The sequence below is a fragment of a genome, unplaced genomic scaffold (assembly GCF_019419815.1).
Source record: "Pyrus x bretschneideri cultivar Hongxiangsu unplaced genomic scaffold, Pyrus_bretschneideri_v1 Contig23, whole genome shotgun sequence".
Classification (NCBI taxonomy): Eukaryota; Viridiplantae; Streptophyta; class Magnoliopsida; order Rosales; family Rosaceae; genus Pyrus; species Pyrus x bretschneideri.
In genome coordinates this window covers 1,990,272-2,011,280 of record NW_025999535.1, presented here as the reverse complement: position 1 = coordinate 2,011,280, position 21,009 = coordinate 1,990,272, and the positions used below count along the sequence as shown (strand labels likewise).

General features: G+C 34.3%; 2 protein-coding genes across 2 annotated transcripts; one reads left to right on the top strand and one right to left on the bottom strand.

Annotated features, from left to right (window-relative positions):
- Window positions 1-166: 166 nt before the first annotated feature.
- LOC103960128 (ent-copalyl diphosphate synthase 1-like) lies at window positions 167-10,091 on the bottom strand. Its single transcript, XM_018650587.2, has 15 exons — window positions 9,856-10,091; window positions 8,972-9,049; window positions 8,621-8,709; window positions 8,018-8,324; window positions 7,661-7,844; window positions 6,934-7,148; window positions 5,458-5,578; window positions 5,273-5,385; window positions 4,826-5,052; window positions 4,117-4,232; window positions 3,735-3,833; window positions 3,413-3,625; window positions 2,385-2,508; window positions 1,074-1,277; window positions 167-971 (listed from the first exon to the last, which is right to left on the bottom strand). The coding sequence occupies exons 1-15, from the start codon at window positions 9,968-9,970 to the stop codon at window positions 750-752; spliced, it is 2,427 nt and encodes an 808-aa protein (XP_018506103.2). The 5' UTR covers window positions 9,971-10,091; the 3' UTR covers window positions 167-749.
- An 8,380-nt stretch (window positions 10,092-18,471) lies between these two features.
- Window positions 18,472-20,786, top strand: LOC125478027 (fatty-acid-binding protein 1). The gene is made up of 4 exons (XM_048585687.1): window positions 18,472-18,893; window positions 19,860-20,106; window positions 20,251-20,342; window positions 20,510-20,786. The coding sequence occupies exons 1-4, from the start codon at window positions 18,509-18,511 to the stop codon at window positions 20,647-20,649; spliced, it is 864 nt and encodes a 287-aa protein (XP_048441644.1). The 5' UTR covers window positions 18,472-18,508; the 3' UTR covers window positions 20,650-20,786.
- Window positions 20,787-21,009: the final 223 nt, after the last annotated feature.

The window sequence follows — 21,009 nt, the reverse complement described above, 5'->3', positions numbered from 1 at the left end:
TACTTTTGCTTTGGTATTAATCTGCAAGTTAAGCTCGTAATTAACAGTTTGTTTACTCACTAATCATGGTTGCTTTTACCTTTTATTTGGTTGAAAGTAGAACTTATTTTCTTATGATATTTTTCATTTGGTTTGCCACAGGGGTTTGCGGGACAGACAACGATGTTTCACTCATTCGATATGTCCATCTCCTTTTGTGTTTTGTGTTTCTGTCCTTTTTTATTTATGTATTTATTCTATAATTTGTAATTATTGATCTGGCTCAATGACGCATTATTTTGCTTCTCATTTAATCCCATAATGCAAATAATTCTTGGACAGTTGAATTAGGTCGAATACCTTTTTTGCTTAACTAGGGTAACTCCCGTGACAACTGTTAATGTTAGTAAGACTTCAAGAATCAGAATCAAATTCTATAACAAATCTCTCACCTATCAAGTGTAAATAATGTGGGGTGTAATAATAGTCGAGCCTAAGGATTGTTCAATTGCTGCGTTTGAAGTGTGTTTTTCACCATAAAACCCTAAAACAGTGTTTAAAGTTTTATCGTGAAAGAGAACACTATTTTTTTTTTTTTTTTTCTTACTTCACTTTCTTTGGTTTTTTATTGAGGAGAAATTATCAGATACCACAGAAAAACAAAGAACGTGCGCAATCACTAATTTTTACTTCCTTTTTCAGGTTAAACTGAGTACAATTGCAATGACCAAAAGAGGCATTGCACTGTGGCCTAATCTTATACACAACGATCAGTCTACTCTCTCGAAGAGTACTTTAGCAAGGTGGCTATTGATTGTTCCAGGGTCCGAGTACGCAGAGTAGTAAAAGCTCCTTGCAACCGCGAAAAAGGTTTGCTTGATCGAAGATTCAATGGCACCATCCAAAGGCTTTTGCAGCACCATCTGAACAAGCTGCTGCATCTCCAATTCGATTTCCTGAGTTGCTTTGATGTAGCCGCCGTTTTCATTCACCTGAGAAACATTAAATCGAAAAAAAATATCAAAACGGCCTGATAACATAAACCGTGGGGAAAAGCGTTAACCCTAATGCAGAAATAGGTTTAAATTTCTGACCTTGTGGTTTTGGTTTTGGTAGCTGCGAAGTTTGTTGCAAACTGTGTTGGTGATCTTGAAAAGTTGCTCATGCTCTGGAATGGACAACAACAGTCCGTTTGAAAGCAAAAGGCCGGCGGTTTGATTTATTGTTTCCACCAGCAGCTCAGCTTCGTCTTGGTGCATGTCTCCTTGCTCTTGCCACTTTAGAAGCCACTTTTCCCACTGTATTTTGATTAATTGAAAATACAAAAGAAAAAACAAATCAAATTAAAGTTTTAGACTTGGGGCTTTTAGATTTTAAAGCTTCAATAAGATTGTTTTTAGATTTTAACCTGAATGATTTTCAAAATCTAATATAAGTCCCTATTTTTAAAACTTACCATATTTAAGTAATTATAGCACATTTATTATTTATAAACTTACCATTCGAAATTCTTTACCTATCCATAATTATTTTTTTTTATTTTGTGCTCTAATCATATTAATAGATAAAAATTTATTCAAAATTCAAATTCTCACTATTAAAAAAAATTCAACAACAAAACAAATTCAATTTATACATAACATTTGGTACCTTATTTTATTCATAGGTATAGAAGTATCATGACATAACTTTAGGTACCTTATAGTACTCATAGGTACAGAAATATCGTTTGTAAGTTTTGATAAGAATATGGAGAAATTTAGGTACCTTATACAGAAACTCATAGGTACATAACTTTAGGTACGTTATAGTACATAACTTTCGGTACGAATGTATGGGTACAAATATATCAGTACGTAACTATAGTATCTAAACATACATATGTACGTAATATGCATATACATATATATGGAGAAATTAACGCACAAGGAAAACTATATGATAATATATGACTTTTCTTATTGGAAATTATTATTAGCATTCTAGAAATCTCATTTTGCACTCTAAACTTTCTATAATTAAAAACTTTTGGGGAGTGTAAAATAAGATTTTTGAAGTGCTAATAATAGTCTCCTTCTTATTATGGGAACTTAATAATAACTATCAATGATAAATAACATTTGTATTATTTATGGGAATCAATATATAACCTACAAACAAAAAAAACACAATAATTATTACAACCTATTTAATATTAAAAAATTACAATTAAATGCCAAGGATTAGAATTAGTTTTTAATCTTAGATAAGGTTTTATTCAAAAAGTAATCTTAGACAAGAATTAGAATAGAATTTTCTTTGGGGTTTAGGGATCAGTAGAAATGTTTAGTTTCTATAGTTGGGTAATGCACATAGAGATTTGGCAGCCAAACAAAGCCTAAAAAAAGTGGGTGTTTTGCACTCACAGCTTGGCGTAGAGGGTGGCTGATGTCTTGGCCATGCGCCACCATGGCGTCAAACGAAAGGCGGTGTAGGGTTGCCAGCAAGGTCTCAACGAGTCCCTGCCCTTTCTTGTTGGTGTTCACCTTCCTGTTAACACAAGCCACATGTAACTATGCCTCGTTCAAAATGCCTAAAACTCTTCCACAATGACGGAAAATACAAGGGTCATCCTTCCATGTAAGTAATCATTCCTTCTTCTCGACAAATAACAATTTAATATGAAAAATAGCTTAGAGATAGATATTCAGTACCCAAAATAGTCAAGATACCCAATTGCTATTTTGAGCGCCTAAGATCATCTCTAAAGAAGATATCAAATTTTAAACCTAAAATTTAAATTTGAAGACTTATGTGGCACTTTAACATTTTTTAAAATTTTGCTCTCCAACAATTATATGCCAAATTTTAAACATAAAATAAAAATTCATATGTATTTTCTTTGCATTGGAAATGAAAGAAACAAAAGGATAATGCTTTAAATCAATAAAAAAAACTAATAAAAAGTATTTAATAATTAATTAAAAAAATCTGAAGGTGCTGTCAAATTTGGTAGCAAGGGAGAGAGATGTCATTCCATGTCATGCCACATCAGATTTGGCTTCTCGGTTGGAAAACATTAATGTTGCACGTCTTTTGTTACCGTTATTGTTGATTTGGACATTTTGATATCTTCTTTGGAAATGCTCTAATACGCATCAGTAGCTTCCATCATGTAATGCAGAAGGTAATAATTGGTAATATGGATGGGTGTGCGTTATTACCCTAGATCCAAATCTTGGGACACTCCCACTTTTGAGTTGAATATTTGGTGCGTGTATGACACAATAATCTAGTCAAATTAGATTTGCCTTTACATACAAATAACGTATAACTGTAGCCCTTGGTATGGTACCCTAGCAAAACGAACCCTACTTGTGGATTGGCACAAATGTGTCTTGCCAATGAATAAGACACCAAGAGACCAAACAACAATCGTATAACATTTACGTACCTAGTTTTGAATTCATGTACAAAGGCCTTCCTTTGAGAAGTTCCTTCCTTGAAATGAGACCCAATTGTCTCAATTAATGAAGCTGTTTTAGCCCATGCAAGTCGCTCCTTGGCTCTTTCCGGCTCGAAAATACTCGCTGCCGCAACAAAATAAGCCATGAGGAGGCTTCTTCTGCTCAATCCATAGTTTTCAAGTTTACATTCTGCGTACCACCTGCATAAGCAGTAATTTAATACCGTGTACATGTAAAAAATCAAGTTCTAAAAAGTAATTATAATTTGCTATTCATAAATATAATAGATTAGGTTTTGTTGGTTAATACTTTTGAATGTTGTCCCATTCGATCAGGTGCAGTGATTGGCAATTGTTGTAATCCAGTTTTGCCAGCTCGAGATACAAGTTATTGCTCACGTAAGGCATCCTAACCAAACAAGTCGTTAGATTCCAAGTTCAGAATTATTAAAAAATATTTGATTAATTAAATAATATGACAAATGATTGGAAGAGAAATACTAAGGAGACTTTATATAGAGTACTCTCTGACATCTTATGTTTTCAACACAATATTTTATAATATGAGTACCGAAATTGATGTTTTGTGAGGTGATATATAATTCATAAAGAGTCATATTTTGAGAGAGTTTCCTCATTTCTCATGATTGGAATTTAATTATGCGAAAAATAACAAATGCAAATAAAAATACCTGTAGAGAGTCTTGCCAATCCAGACGTCATCGCGGCCACCGTACTGTTGGATGTAGAATCTGGTCTCCAGTCGAGGTAAGCTCGCATACCATGGAACATCTAGTGCGTACCCAACCTGTTTTATTTGCCCTTTATCTTTAAAATATTCTTATTTATTGGAGAGTTCAATATAAATACGTACAAATCTTAATGAAAAGACAAATCGCAGTTGTTAATCGCTTTATACTATTGACATACACCCTTTCGCAATCTCTAAAGACAGTTTTGAGTATGACGTTTGATCAACACCTGACGTTACTATCTTTGGTATATGAGTAGACAAACATGAAGTTACTAGAGTATTATGTCAACTTTTCTCTGACCCCTTCTCTTTACAATATTCTTGTTATTTTTGGAAAGATCGATAATGGTACGTATAAAACTTAATGAAAGACAAAACACAACTGTTAATGGCCTTATTGTTCTAATATATGTATATATAAAATACTCTTTCGCGATTCTTAGAGAAAGTTTCACATCCCGTGAAGTTACAAATTTTATATTATGATATGAATAGACAACATGTTTAATATCTTCTGTCAGTAATGTAACTAAAGTATAACATCGGTAAAAAGTTTAATGTATTATAACGAGTAAGTTTGTAGCATACACCACATGACAATTTGACCATAACGGAAAATTAATTTTGGGAAAATTGACGTTTCAAACCTCCCCGGGCAAGTCCTTCGTGATGATCCATTTGTCCAACAGCTCATTAGAAGCTTGTTTTTCCCTCAGAAATTTTGTTGAAAAGTCCTTAGCTTCCTCAAGGATCGTCTCTCCTGGGAACAGTACCTGACTAGCCCTAAACAAGTTGTGCATTCCAGTCACAGCTTGTGTGCTTTGCCCAGCAAAGCATATGAACTTATTGCCCTTCTTGAAATGCTCAAACACATCTGTCCTCGTTACCAAATTAGGTTAGTTAATTATATATTTTAAATAAACCAACGAAAGTCAAAACATTCACTTTTACCAATGCATGCAGATTGTTCCAGTAAAACTATTACATATGTCGTAACAAAACTTACCAGGAGACACTTGGTGGCCATGCAACCTTTTACCAATGCATGCAGATTGTTACAGCAAAATTACTACATGTGTCGTAACAAAACTTACCAGGAGACACTTGGTGGCCATGCAACCTGAGTAGTCTGAATGCCATGGCTGTGTCATCAATATCCTGAACCTCCGAGTTTCTTGCCCAACAAACTCCTTTCTCAGTCCAGTATCTATATTTAACAGAAGATATTTCATTTACGCTACGCGACAATATGATAGTCAATGTGAGTTGTTGAGCATACCTGCTTACGTAATTAACACATTCCTTAAGTTGTGGCTCGAAATATCTCGAGATTCCCAAGCGCTGCAGACGATCCACAACCCATGTATGTTCGAACAAGTCAACTGGGTACACATTAGGTACTGAAAAAAGAAGTAGAAGAAGGTAAAATAGGGGTAATATTCGGCTCGAGAGGCGAACTTTGGTCGGAGAAGTTTGGACAAAAATATGGCTTTAGCTCATGAAATTCAAGTTTTTTTACATAAAATCTGATATTGTCTTTTTATCTAAATAAAACCTAATGATTAGGCTCCACATAAGCAAATTCATTAATTTTGTTTGCCTTTACACATTTTGCAATTTTTAGATGCCTAAAATACCCTTAATTACAGTTTTAAAGTGAATATTTAATTCTATGCAGATATGAAGGGAGAGATTAATGGAAAAAAAATGCATTAATTTAAAATCATTGCATATTAATATATCATAACAAATTGTATGTTAAGGCAAAAAAAACTAATAATGTTATACTTTCCTTAAGATTTCGTAATTGTTTTTCAAATTTACATAAAATTAGACAATTTTAATTTAATCTTGTCATTTTGTTACCAAATGAAAATCAGAAAGAGCACTATAAAACAATTTACGTATATTTAAAAAAATATAGGTAAATTATTTAGACATGTGTATTAGTAATAAATTTGTCCTGTGTATATAATAGTACTTGTAAAATAATTTACCTATAAAATAAATAATGTTATTTGAATCAAAATAAATTTATCTATATTTTATATAATAATATAGGTAAATTATTGCACACATATATATTAGTAGTAAAATGTGCCCAATATATATAATAATGCATGAAAATAATTCACCTACAAATAAAGGAAATTTGATTAAAAAATAATATATCTACTGATTTTTGTTTTATGAATTTCAATTTCTTTTTTTTATTACAAACATAATGTACCTACAATATAATTTACCTATTGTTCAATCTTATAAGAAAATAATGTATCTACTATTTTATTTTTATTATTTTTGTTGAACATCTATTGTTTTATTTTAATAGAGATAATTTGTCATGGTTTAATTTTTACGAATTAATTTAGGCACTGTTTAACTTTACCAAAATAATGGAACTACTATTTTAATTTACCTACAAAATAAATTCTATTTGATTCAAAATTAATTTACTTATATTTTACATATAATTATAGATAAATTATTTTTAACACGCTAAATTAATATATATATATATATATATATATATTTATCATACAAGAAAGGTAAAATGTCCATATGGAGTTAATTGCTAATCATATTTGTGGCATAAATTGTAAATATGTGATGATAATTGGTTACATATTTATCTACATGGTATTCTATTTGAAATTTGGGTTTTATTTGGATGTTTAATATTAGGTGGGTTTTTGTTTGGAAAATAGGAGTTTCTACAGCATTTTTCTAAAGAACCCTATATACTGACGCTTACCTCCGCCCGTGAACTTGTGAACAGCTTTGGATAAATAATTCATGCAGTTTGGATTTTTGGTTTGCATGAGTGCATAGGCGGTGGAGGCTGGAGAGAACAAGAAAGAGCCATCTTGGGACTGCAGTTTTAGAAGCTTTTCCCAGTCCAAGCCTGCCATTCCTTCCATGCTGTGGAGAAGTGTTGTGGGTACTTTGTGCATTATTTCCCTCGGTATCCTATCCACCACACATACGCACACCCAGTATTTAATAATGGATCACATACCTCTTTATATTTTCTTCACATATGTTAATTACTGCATTTTCTTTTTCCATAAAGGCGGACAACTGATGGTATGTTACGGTTATCCATCTCTTCCCGGTCCATACGTATTATGGGGAATTTCATCCTACCCGTAGTCATAGTCAAGCAAACTCACCAGTTCAGAGCATCAAACTTGCAACCTCCCATATTTTTTTGTTTATTGGAAAGCCACAGTCCGCATCTTTACCACTGGATGACTTGCTATGGTTTGTTAATTACTACATTTAATTCTATTTAGTAATTGATTCATTTAAATGTGTGTGTGGATATCACTGCCCTTAATAATTACGTACATGTAAAAGAGTTCGCACACCCCCAATAGACCAAATTATAATATATCCACCGTGGATAAGGTTGCTCTTTAATTCTCACAGAAAAACAAACATTAAAATTCCAAAAAAGTATGAGACGTGTATACATATACCTTGTGAGCTTTAGATCTCTCATGGCGTAAATCTCATGCAACACAGGACAATCATCAGGCACGTCCAGGTTTAAACTCCTAGCCAATTCGAGAATCGAAGGAAAAGCAACTTCGAACCCGATTGGCATGTGTTCGGCATTCTCGTTGCCAAGCTTGCTTATGTTCTCCTTGAAATATGTCATTCCTAAGTGTATATCGGCCAAAAACAAAGTACAGTCACAGTTAAATAACTAAACGCTAACTTTCATTTTGGGTAACACTTTGGCAGACATCATTATGACCCAAAAATGACCGGATAAGATTTCAAACGAGTCGTTACCGCTGTATATATTGAAATACTGACTGGTTAGCAGTTACCTTTTTCACACTTGTCGGGATGAAGGCTCCATGATTTGAGTGCGACAACGCAAGCTATTGTGTTGAGGATGCGATCATGAGCAGTGAAGATCTCAATATCTCCCCAGGAACCATCTGGCAGTTGGTTGTTGGCAATCCACTGGAGGCTGGATGGGAACTGAGGCAAGCCACTGCCTTCCACATCCTCCACTAACGCCACCCAAGCGGTGTCGTACGCCGAAATCGTAATCTCTCCGTCCTCCATCGACTCCAACATCGATTTGACAGTCTCCACGCGTTGCTTGATCTTATTGATTTTTCCAAAATCCTTTCACAAAACAAAAAGGAAAAATCAGAAAATAGAAAAAAAGCATGAAGTTGAAAGAAATTTGAGAGTATTAAACTAAGATTAACTCAATATTTTACATTTCTTTTAACTTCATGCTTTTTTTCTATTTTCTGATTTTTCCTTTTTGTTTTGTGAAAGGAATTTGGACATTTTAGGTGTGACTTTGGGACGGAAAAAACTTTATGTATTAAGTGTTAAAAACCATGAAACTTGAGAGTAACAAACTAAGATTAATCCTAAAATATTATTGAAAGTAGACATGTATTTTTTTGTACCTCAGCAGCTTCATCTCCTTCGATGTCATCCTCCACAATCTCAGTCCACTTTATCACTGGCAGACCATTTTGTAACACGTCTGCATATTCTGATCGTATATAGATAATGAGGTATAAAAAGGGAAGTGTTATTGGCACTCCAAAAATCTCATTCTACACTCTCACAAATGTATTTTTCTTTCCTAAAATAGAAAGTTTGGAGTGTAGAATGAGATTTTTGGAGTACTAATAACAATTTCCTATAAAAATGTAGGCACATATTTACTAATTAAACAACAAGAGTAAAAAGGTAAAAAAAGTAAAAAAAAGAGAAAGAAAAAATAAAGTAAAAGAATACTTTAGCATAATTACCTTGAGTGCTGGGTTTGGAAACCGCACTGCATTTCGAGCGAAAAACTCTTCTGTCATTAGCGCCAAATAGCCAAACACCTGTGAGGAAAGGTGGTGGAATGCGTGGTGAAATAAGTTTTACAGGCCTCAAGAGGCTGTATGTATGAAACGTGAATTGGATAAAGACAAAGATCTAATGCAAAAAGAAACAGTTGCAGACCATGTAGCAGTTGCTTGCATGGTGAAATACACGAAGTTTAACAAATACTAAGGAGAATCCAAGACAGAACCTCACGCCATGGAAGTTCAAGAAAAAGAAAACGCAGAAAAGGAGAGGAAGAAGAAAGCACTGAGCTATCTCAAAAGAGAAATCGTATTCAAGAACAGAGTCCAACATTGAAAATACAACAAAATAAATATATGTGAGAAGTTCATGACTAATATCACCGAAGCTTTTTGTGATAAAACATGACTATCAAAACTCAAAAGATGTCGGAATTGAGAAGATCTTCATCTACATGCAAACCCTTTTGATGTTCCATGGAACAAAGAATGGTGAACAAGTTTTTTCTTGAATTTTCTAGGGAACCAAACACATGCAAGACAATGGGAAAAAAAATGAAAAGAAAACGAGGAGAAAACAAGATCGATCGGAATAACCAAAGATCGACAATCTTGAAGGAGTTTAAATAAAACCCAGTTGTGAATTTAAAAGAAAACAAGGTAAAAGTGATCATATGACTGAGAAAAAGGGTGGAAAATAGAAAATGTCTGGAAGTATTTTCTATCATTTTTGTCTGTGTAGGCAAAATTGAAAGCAAAAGAAGTGTGGGCGGGAGAGAAACATAAAAATAATAAAATAGATCATGTTAAAATGAAAAGGTAAATAAACATTGGGAACTCACCCGGTAAATATTTAGGTTGATTAAAGGCAGAGAAGGATGAGGTGGGTCGAAGAGTTGGAACTTGGAGGAGGTGCAACCGTGCAGAGAGAAAAAGTTGAGTGGAATGAGAAGACATGATTATGGTGGGGAAAATTGTGGTTTGCTGGGTGGAGGAAGTAGAAGTAGTGAAAATATGAGGAGAGAGCGAGAGAGAGAGAGAGAGAAAGGGAGAGAGAAGAGGACAGGGAGGGACTTCCCAAGAGATTCAGGCTAGGAGGAAAGGTATCATCCTGAGTGATACATGGAATTGAAGGCAGTCCTGTCCTTTTCCTTTATTTAGGGTTGGTGGTTGTTTCAAATTTAGAAAAACGTTTGGCGAACATAAAACTTCATTAGGGAGACTATACTTAAAACTGAATGTATAACATATGGTACTTATATAGTTAATATTTTTTGTGGAAATAAATACCACAAAATAATTTCCAATTGGTTCGATGAAATATGATCCAGCATTAACTCATGAATTAGTCATATTTACAAGAATACACAGTAAAGTTACATAGATTCTAAATGATTTGTTGTGCCTAGCCAATTTTAAATTGTATCTAAGTAATCATAAATAACGTACATATGATCATAGAAAGTGTGGAGGCCTTGAAGAGAATGGATGTTTATTTTTTTGAAAAAAAATTGGGAATTAGTTGTGGGGCCTCACCACTTTGAATTTCAACGATTCGAAATGTCTATTTTTTAAGTTTGACCTCAACGGGCCAAATCGAAAATATGTGAGACATCTAATTGAGTTCAAAGAAATTGATGAACATTTTGTTTTCCAAGAAACAATTAAATTTCATCGTAATAATTAAATGGGCAAATGATTTCAGATTAAATTGAATTTTACAACGGTTCGGATTGTTAAGGTTTGAAATTGAGTGAGCCTACAACTAGCCTCTATTTTTACTCAAAAATGAGGATTCGCTTGGATAAATGGCATGTAGATACAATATACGTACGATTTTTAATAGGATTAGGTCAAATGGCAGCATGAAATTTTTTTTAATCTACTCTATATTTTTTATACCTGTATTACAAATTAATTATATTCTATTTACTTGTATCAAATGTTTTTTAATAATCTATTTAAATCAATTGCTTATCTTCCTATATCATAGATTTTGAATTAACCTACCTCCATGTTTTTTATTTGTATTTACTTGTATTACAAACTACTTATACTTTATACCCTGTGTAACATGTTTAGTTATTTATCTAACTATACTATAGTATATGTTCTCTTCACATTTGAATTATAAATTTGCATCTATAAATTATTTAATTAAAACTCAATGAATAGGAAAATTGACAAAAGTACTTAGTACAACAATTATTTGAATCTATAATTATTTTATTCTAGGGATAGTTGTCTCCGCTTTTGGGCTACTAACTAGCACTATAGTAATACGGTTGAGTGCATTAAGATGATGTAAAAGAAGTATCTATCTAATCATTTGTAAATAAAATATTATAAAAACAATATTATATAATAGGTGGTGCTGGGAAACCTATTGTGGCTTATTTTAATCTCATAGGGAGAGAAGGGAGGCGCGGCAGAAAGAGATATGTATTTGTAGGATTGTATAGAGGATGTATTATTCCTTCCATACTATGTCTTTTTTGAGTGAATTAAGATGATATAAAAGAAGTATCTACCAAAGCATTTGTAAATAAAAAAAAGGTTTTTATCATAAATGGTCTCTGAAATTAACCTTCACCATGAAGATGATCCCTGAAATTAAAAATCAATCAATGTAGTCCCTGAAAATAGATATCGCAAATCAATGTAGTATTTCCGTCACAATATTGTTAAAAAATCCGTTAAGTGCTCCTTAATTGACATCTTTTCAGTCTTCTTAGCTGTAGGATTTGGGCGAATGGCAGCATGAATTTTTATTTATCTACTCGATTCTTTTTTTTTTTTTTTTTTTTTTTTTTTTTTTACTTGTAATACAGATTTTGTATTCTATCTACCTCTGTCCATAAAAAATGAGCGCTGATATACAACTAGATAATAAAGATTCTATTACCTTTGACCAAATAACTTCTTTTAAAAGTGGAATCAAAAGTGCAACCATTATCTGATGAGAGATTTTTGCTGCTAAATGCTCTTCTTTTTTTCTTTTTTTCTTTCTTTTTATTTTTTTTATTTTTTTAGAGTTGAGCAATATTGTTCTTAGTTAGAAATTAGATTTGTCATTGATAGAGTTTGAACCCACGCCGTTATGCAAGGGTTTCACTCCTCTCCATCACTATGGTAAAGGACCACCTGCTAAATGCTCTTTTTTATTTGTTATTGTTATGGTAAATAGAGAATAATCATCTAAATTCATTATGCAATTAAAGTCATGTCAAACAGATAATATTATTCATTTCAAGTAAATAGAAAAGTTATTTTTCCTATTTAACGTCACATTATTTAACTATACATTTTTTATCATGTAAAGTTTGTTTTTAAGAAAATTAATTTGATTTAAAGACCATTTATCTATCGTGTATATGTATACAGTAAAGAGACGAATGACTCGTTTAGATGTGCTTTTAAAATAACTAAAAGCACTTTTAGAGAAAATGTTTTTAGGTTCCAAAAGCACTTAAGGTGTTTTTTGGAAGAAGCATCAGTTATGTGCTTCTTCGAGGAAGCATTTGAAGTGATTTTTCAAGATTTATTTGCATCTTTACTAAAGATTGGTTCTAAAAATATTTTCACCAAAAGAGCTTTCAATCATTTTAAAAGAAAATCCAAACGAGCTGGAATATGGTAATTAATATCATCCTCATGATGGCCTTTCAATAATTATATTTATTCATTTGGATGACTATACGGTTTTTAAAGCAATGAACTTTTCTAAAGATGCCTTCATATGATGATAAAGTGAGTACTGATCCAATTATAACGTTTATACAGTAGAATGATGTCACGTCAATAAAAGATGAGAGAAATTGCAATAGTAATTACCACATATACATTAATTACGGAGAGATACATTAAGCTTTATTTTAATATATGACGTGTGTCAAACGAGAAATGAAAGATTAGTATCTCTTTTTGGTGTTTGTTTTCTTCTCGTATAGAATCTCATTCGTTTCTAAGGATGAATGTCACATTCCGATCCGAGCGGGACCACTTCCTGGGTCCGACTCCACCGAACCACGATATAGTCCGCTTTGAGCCTTAACCATACCCTTACGGTTTTGTTTTTGGGAACTTACACAAAAACTTCCCGATGGGTCACCCATCCTGGGAGTGCTCTCGCGCGCTACTTGCTTAACTTCGAAGTTCCAAAGGAATCCGAAGCCAGTGAGCTCCCAAAATGCCACGTGCTACGTAGGGATGAGAATATACATATAAGGATCACTCCCCTGGACGATGTGGAATGTCACAATTCACCCCTCTTAGGGGCCCAACGTCCTCGTCGACACACATGCATCCAGGGTTTCGAAGTTCCAAAGGAACCCGAAGCCAGTGAGCTCCCAAAAGGCCTCGTGCTAGGTAGGGATACGAATATACATATAAGGATCACTCTCCTGGGCGATGTGGGATGTCAAAATCTACCCTCTTTAGGGGCCCAACGTCCTCGTCGGCACATACGCGGCTAGGGTTAGGCTCTGATACCAAATTGTCACATTCCGGCCCGGGCGGGACCACTTCCCGGGCCCAACTCCACCGTAGCACAATATAGTCCACTTTGGGCCCCAACCACGCCCTCATGGTTTTGTTTTTGGGAACTCACACGAGAACTTCCCGATGGGTCACGCATCCTGGGAGTGCTCTTGCACATTACTCGCTTAACTTCGGAGTTCCAAAGGAACCTAATGCCAGTGAGCTCCCAAAATGCCTCGTGCTAGGTAGAGATGAGAATATACATATAAGATCACTCCCCTGGCCGATGTGGGATGTCATAATCCACCCCCCCTTAGGGGCCTGGCGTCCTCGTCGGCACACACGCGGCCAGGGTTAGGCTCTGATACCAAATTGTCACATCCCGGCCCGGGCGGGACCACTTCCTGGGCCCAATTCCACCGTAGCACGATATTGTCCGCTTTGGACCCCAGCCACACCCTCACAGTTTTGTTTTTGGGAACTCACACGAGAACTTCCCGATAGGTCACCCATCCTGGAAGTACTCTTGCGTGCTACTCGCTTAACTTCAGAGTTCTAAAGGAACTCGAAGCCAGTGAGCTCCTAAAAGGCCTCATGCTAGGTAGGGATAAGAATATACATATAAGGATCACTCCTCTAGGCGATGTGGGATGTCACAATGAAGATGCTTATTTCCTTTTGTTTATTAGTTTTCGTAAGGAAAAAAAAAACAAACAACAAAATAATTTTGTGAGGATTTCCGATCGTGTCTATTCATCGTACATCATGTGGTTAAAAATTATTTTAAATATAAACAATACCCAACGAAAACTAATCACGCGATATACAATGAACGAACATGATTTGAAGATCCTCGAAATTCTCCCAGAGAGAATGGATCCTCTTTCTAACTTAGGGACCAAGTATGAATAAATAAGTGCATGGTCGTATTAAAATATAATTACGTTGTTAAGTGGTGCAGCTTTCAATTTTTGTCGAATGTATAGAAAATAAACATAAATAATTACAACGCGGTTTATCAATTTTTGTAAATTATTGAAGCAATTGGCTTGAACTTTTGGAGGCCCCTTTCATTTTTTATTTGGTTCATTTCCTTTATGCATGGAGCAAGAACTAGTGGATAGCAAACATTAAAATTTGAAACCACAAGTGGCCCAATAGTAAGGGCATAGACTGTGATTTCCCAATAAATAAAAAAATGAAAGGTTTCGTGTTCGATATATTGAGCTGGTAAATCTGTTTGACTATGGCTACGAACAAGGTGAAATTTCATAGCCTCTAAGGGCCTAAAAATAATAGATAATTGTGACTTGCCACCAGTTGTCCCTCTTAAAAAAAAAAAATTAAAAAAAAAATTTTAAATTGAAAAATGTTGTCACAGCAATAATTATTTGTTATACTTTGAACATATTTCATTATATAATATAGTCCCACGTACCTTTAAAAAAAACCAGTTACATGGCCATTTGACTTCATAGAATAACGAATGTGTATTCAATGAATTTTGAGAGATTTTAATTTTTTTTATTTAATTTAGGATATACAATCAGAATTTTAAGTGATTCTCTGATTTTAAAGTGTACTCAATCAATATTTTAAGATAATTTATTAAGATCCTTAGAAATCTTGGTGTATTCAATTAGAATGTTAAAGAAGTTTACAAAATTTAGGTGCATTATGTTAGAAATTGATTTTAAAGAATTCACAAACGTTGAGTAATTCGAGTTGATTAAAAAGATTTCATAGTGTATTTTAATTAGAAATTCTCCAATTCCCCTCGAATACACTATGACATCTCTCCAATTTCCTCAACTTTTTAAAAATCAATTTCTAATTGAATACATCTGTAATGTATAATTTTTTTTAAAATCTTAATTGAATACACCCGAATTTTTAAGGATTTTAATCTTGATTGAATACAGTTTAAATTTCAGAGGTCACTTGAAATCCGGTTTGAATAACCCTAAATTTATTAAAATAATCAAAATCTCCCAAAATCATAATTTGACTATATATACCCCGAAAAAATAGTTAAAATGCTCTGAGATAATATTGTTAATGTAGTTAGTGTTCTCAAATAACATTAATACTCACATTATACTATTAATAGCAAAATAATTATTAATAGTCTTTGGTATTATATAAATATAATCATGTTATGCTAATAATTCGAGTTTATACAGTAATATTGTTACTTAAGAACATTATTATAACAACGAGGCAACGACATATCTGAGAAATTTTCTGAATACAATTAGATTCTTGTAAACTGTACTGAAGATGCCTTATTGTCCGCACCTGTGTTTTAATATTTTTACTTCTCGTGGCGATGCTTAATAGTTTATAGGATCGAAATCAAATAAAATTAGTATTCTAATTGCATGCTATTTTTTAGGTCAAGAATTGCATGCTATTTTTTGGTCAAGAATTGCACGCTATTAATTTATTAAATATTGGATTCCGTTGAACTAATATCAAAATATGCTTCTTGATTAAAAAAAAACATAAAAGCCACAAATATGCTTTAAAAGGATTTTAACCTATTCTTTGATCTCACTTTTGGATTCGCATGAGTTTATCACTTGGGATGCTAATAATTGAACGAGTAAGTCGTTGAATGTTACTATTAGGAAGTTGTGTTTCTAAGTTGTTGTCTATACTAGCTATTTGGTAGAAAAGTAATAACTGTAAATTTAGAAATGAACACCTCCACTTCATTATTGTCTTTAAAACCATTGTTAGCTCTATACACTTGCGGCTATGTTCTATGTAGACTCCGCTCTCTATTGCGAATATGCCTATTTTTCAAGAATGGATAATCTCTATGTAGTTGCTCTCCCTTTGGTATTGGTTGTTAGGTTGGATTGTTGTTGTTGTTTACAGCCTTCCTATATTTTTAGTTTTTAGCCTGGCCTTTGTTGTTGTTGTTGTTGTGTTGTAGTTTGTTGCTTTTGTTGGTTTTCCTTTTCTTTTGTTTGTCAAAAAAGGGACTAGCTGGTGACTTTGTCACAACAGTCCACTCTTTCAAGGCCGAAAAAAGCTCAATATAGTAACTTAGCGACAAACAATATATTTATCACAAAAGTTACAGTCATGGTTTCCTCTTATGGTAACCTCATCAATAAAAATAAAAATAAAAAGTAAAACTCTTTTTATACTGAAAAGAAGAAGACAATTTAAATCTGAAATGTAGTGAGTTGAAGATAACGCTCTGCCTACTATAATAATCTATCATTTTAAAGAAAAATGCCATACTTAATTTGGTGACAATTTGCGTGTCTTTTTTCGTCTTGTTACAGGTTTCTGTATTGTTGGAGCAAATGAGCATACAATGCTACATATTTATTTTTAACGACTGTATTACAACCACAACTCGTAAAGGACAGATCGACCATAAATATATTAGTATTTATTTAAATACTTTTACATAGTAATTAAGAGTATTAAATATGTATTCCGGATCAACAAAGTCTCACTCATGATAGCTACCATTTCTAAACACGTAAGATGTAACAGAATACGCCATTCATAGTAACCATATTCTAAAACTCAATGTAAGAGATAAGTTGTTCCCTAGATCGGCGGCTCCGCCGCCCTATGTGCCAAGTTCTTGTGTCTCCACCGTCTTAGACGTCTAGAACTGGCGGCCTGACCTTGACCTGCGGAAGATGTGATTGTCATTTTGATAGAGTGTTCTCCACAGTCCACAATGATTGCCCGACCGGTGGTTCTGTTTTTGGATTAATTTAGTTTTTATTGTCTTCCTTAGCAAGTGTTGTGGTCTTTGCTTGAGAACGATGAATTATGGAGTCTCATCAATTAATAATGACTTTATATGATCTCACTCTTTTGCGATGACCTTATGTGGGCTCACTATTCATCGATGAGTCTGACTAACATGTGTCGATATATGTTTGTTGCGCCTACTACCGTTTGTGACAAAATCTATACTGGTGCCCATTTTATTGTTGTGATTGTGGTTATAATATAGGGGTTTTACTCAATTGTGTATCTGTGCAAAATCACTTTAGATTAATTTATTGGTTACTAGAGTACTATACCCAATTGGCACTCTTGTATTTGTTTGTGTTGATTAACAAAATATCATTCTATCGTTTCTTATAAAAAATAAAAAATAAAGGATAATATTTTGACACTCATAAATTTAAAAGTCGATTTAGGCAAATAATATCCACTAAATTTGTTGTTTTTTGTCTAACTTTTTATACAAGCAACCAAAAACTCATTTTGTTCCTAGCTAGTTTTGTTCAAAATTTACAAAAAAAATCAATTAACAAGCTTTACTTCCAAATTTTGTCAACAAGTATAGAGCCATAGAGGGTTCAAAGCAAAACCTAAACTTTCAATTGGATACAAGTTGCTAGCTAAGAAGACAAAGACTTTTTATGATAGAGCCACTAGAGCATTGATATTGGCCAAACTTAATGACTTTAAGTCCAATAAATTTGGAGAGATAATCCCCCATTGATCCATCCAGGTGTAATGGTTTTATCTCGAAATTCATTCACAGTCATGGGTAGTGGATTACGTTAAAATGTATTGATCCACTACCCTATATATTGTACTTCCCATAGTTGGTTTCGTTGAAGACTTTTTATGGTAGAGCCACTAGAGCATTGATATTAGCCAAACTTAACGACTTTAAGTCCAATAAATTTGGAGAGATAATCCCCCATTGATCCATCCAGGTGTAACGGTTTTACCTCTACTTTTATGCACGTTACGGGTAGTGGATCAAGTTAAAATGTATTGATCCACTACCCTATATATTGTACTTCCTAGGGTTGGTTTCGTTGATGGACATAGATGAAGCCCAAATGAACTCAAAACCCAAACCCATAATACTGCACATCTGCCAAGGCCCACTTTCTAGGCCCAAGACACAAATCCATTAGCCAATTACCGTATGTCACGTGCCGGTCATGTGTCAACCTCCATAAGTACAGAACTCTGCCCACTTCACCGACCTTTCAAATTTCAGAGTAGAAGAAAACAATGGTGTCTTTTCGCTTCCCCTCCTCGTTTTCTCAGCCCCCGAAGCGCACTCCCACCCACTCATTCTCCGCCACATCACGCCCTTTCTATGCCGCCGCCGCCGCCGTCACCGTAGCTTCCGGGGTGGCCGTAGTCGCCGGGGTCGCTGCTGCCTCCCACAGCTCCACACAGCCATTTCTCCAGAACGCACTCAATTCCTTCTTTGCTAATCGCTCTCTGCCGCTTTGGGGATCACTTTCTCTGACCGACGCACCGAGCTCCGTCGTCGATTCCAAGACCGGTGCTTCGTTTCCTTCCGTTCTTGCGGAGTCTCGGCGGCTTCTGGGAATTGGGTTGCGGAGAAAAAGAGTGATGGGCTTGAAAAACATCGATGTCTATTCATTTGGTATATCATTTCCGTATCTTGCATTTTTTTTATTTCATTATTTCCATTGCCAAATTTTCGTTGCAGTGTTTAAAGCTTACATTGTTAGCTCAGTGTAGAAAGAAGTCAATTTTTTGTTAGCTACTTCGTGTTCAGTTGGATGGATTAGTTTTGTAATGGTTTGTAACGGAAGACTTGGTGCAGTGGCGTTCTAGGATTTGACAGTCGACCCCACTTAGTGCGATAAGGCTTCGTTGTTGTTTTGTTTGGTTGGTTTTCGAAAATGATTCGAAATTTTCGGGTAAAATGCTGTAGAAGTAGTATTATTTGGTCGGTTTTTGCTAGTTACTTTGTATTGGTTTGGTTGGTTTCGGAAACAGAATTGAATTTTTTGTATACAATGCTGTGGAAGTAGTGTAATCTGGTCAATGTTGGAAATAGATGATTGATGCGTTCTACCTGTTGGTTATCTGAAATGCTAAGAAGATTGAAGCTTTGTAATTTCCTGGTGATTAAATTGACTAAAATTCAAAAAACATTGCCTAATATTATCAGATGATATTTACTCTGGAACAAAAGCAGCGATGCTGCTAAGTTTACTATAACCCTGCTTGGTTTCATGTTGATTATACGTTTATAAAAAATGGGGATTAAGAATTTGCTAATTATATGTTGGAACGAATAGTTTTTTTCTGGGTTTTTTATGGTTTGCAGAATTAAATGGTACTTGAGGCAATGAGAAGTAATACCGCTAATAGTTAATTACTTTTGGTCAAAATTAACGTGTCATGGCAATATCGATGTTGGTGACTTATTGTAGAGACCTGGTGCTTCACACGATTTGATTCCTCATATACATAATAATGTCTGTTTTCTTATTCCTGCTATTCTTGGGGCTCTTAGCACAACAGTAGCCCTTAAGTCCATGTTATCCGTGTGGACTGCCTTTGCGTTTCATCTCATTGCACTAGTTGTGTGCATCTGCAGGTGTTTATGCTGATGATAATGACATAAAGAATTTGCTTGGCGAGAAATATGGGAAATTGTCCATTTTGGAACTCAATGACATGGAGTATAGTGATGATCTGCTGGAAGCTGATATATGTATGACAGTTAGGCTTCAAATAGTTTACGGCAGATTGAGCATTGGTTCTGTACGTAGTGCTTTTGAGGAGTCTGTGGGTAGCAGACTACAGAAGTTTGGAGGATCCGACAACAAAGAATTGCTCAAAAGGTAAATCATTTTATTTTCAGCTTGCATTTGCTATTTTTGTCTTCACTTGATAAATATTCTTGTTTTCTGTTTGTAAGACTTGATTTGCAGACTGTCACAATTAGCATTACAATTTTATCAACCTAATAGCCCGATTAATTGTAGGTTCACGTCCCAATTCAAAGACGAATATAAAATACCTAAGGGATCTATAATAGATCTCTCAAGGGAACGGGGCTATGTACTTCGCACAACAAGTAAGATTTTTCTTTTCACTTATGTTTCAGTTCCTTCAAAGTATATCACAACAGATGATATTAATTTTCACCGATTCCTCATAACGGTTTGCAGCAAGTGTTTGCTCTAATTTTAGTTCGTAGATTTAAGATTATGTTTAACCTTAACGTATGTAAAACTCTGGCAGTTGACGGAAAGGAGGTGGGAAGCATAGAGAGCAAGCTCCTGTGCCGATCGCTTCTGGATTTGTATATAGGCGAGGAGCCATTTGATAAACAAGCCAAAGAAGATGTGAAGCTCAATGTGGCCTCTCTCCTTCAGAAGTAGATGGGAGACATCCAAATGAGTCAGATTTTGTGTACTTTTTTCCATTTCATGCTTAATCATATTCAATAAAAACATCGTTCGCAAGAACAAAATTCAATCTTCATGAGAAAACAAATCCAAAATTTACATTTACAGTCTCTATGAACGACGTGTGGTTTGTTTGCTATGTGTAAAGCGCGTACCGATTATCTTTATTTCCAGGCAACCAACCATCAAGAAGTTCATGCTTCCAAGGCTTAACAACTCGATTTTATATATAAAGGCGAGGAGAATCAGATTTAGGATTGGATTAAGTTGTTTAATCTTTTAATTAGTGCTAGTGAGTTTGGTTTATTCTTAAAATGCAGGTCAATTCAAGCC

Excerpts from the sequence above, each read along its gene's own strand:
- LOC103960128 (XM_018650587.2), bottom strand. The coding sequence starts at position 9,970 with ATGTCTTCTCATTCCACTCAACTTTTTCTCTCTGCACGGTTGCACCTC. Across the intron at positions 9,050-9,855 it reads TCAACCTAAATATTTACCGG|GTGTTTGGCTATTTGGCGCT; the intron begins GTGAGTTCCCAA and ends CTTTCCTCACAG. Across the intron at positions 4,233-4,825 it reads CGAAGGACTTGCCCGGGGAG|GTTGGGTACGCACTAGATGT; the intron begins GTTTGAAACGTC and ends CAAATAAAACAG.
- LOC125478027 (XM_048585687.1), top strand. The coding sequence starts at position 18,509 with ATGGTGTCTTTTCGCTTCCCCTCCTCGTTTTCTCAGCCCCCGAAGCGC. Across the intron at positions 18,894-19,859 it reads CATCGATGTCTATTCATTTG|GTGTTTATGCTGATGATAAT; the intron begins GTATATCATTTC and ends GTGCATCTGCAG. Across the intron at positions 20,107-20,250 it reads AACAAAGAATTGCTCAAAAG|GTTCACGTCCCAATTCAAAG; the intron begins GTAAATCATTTT and ends GATTAATTGTAG.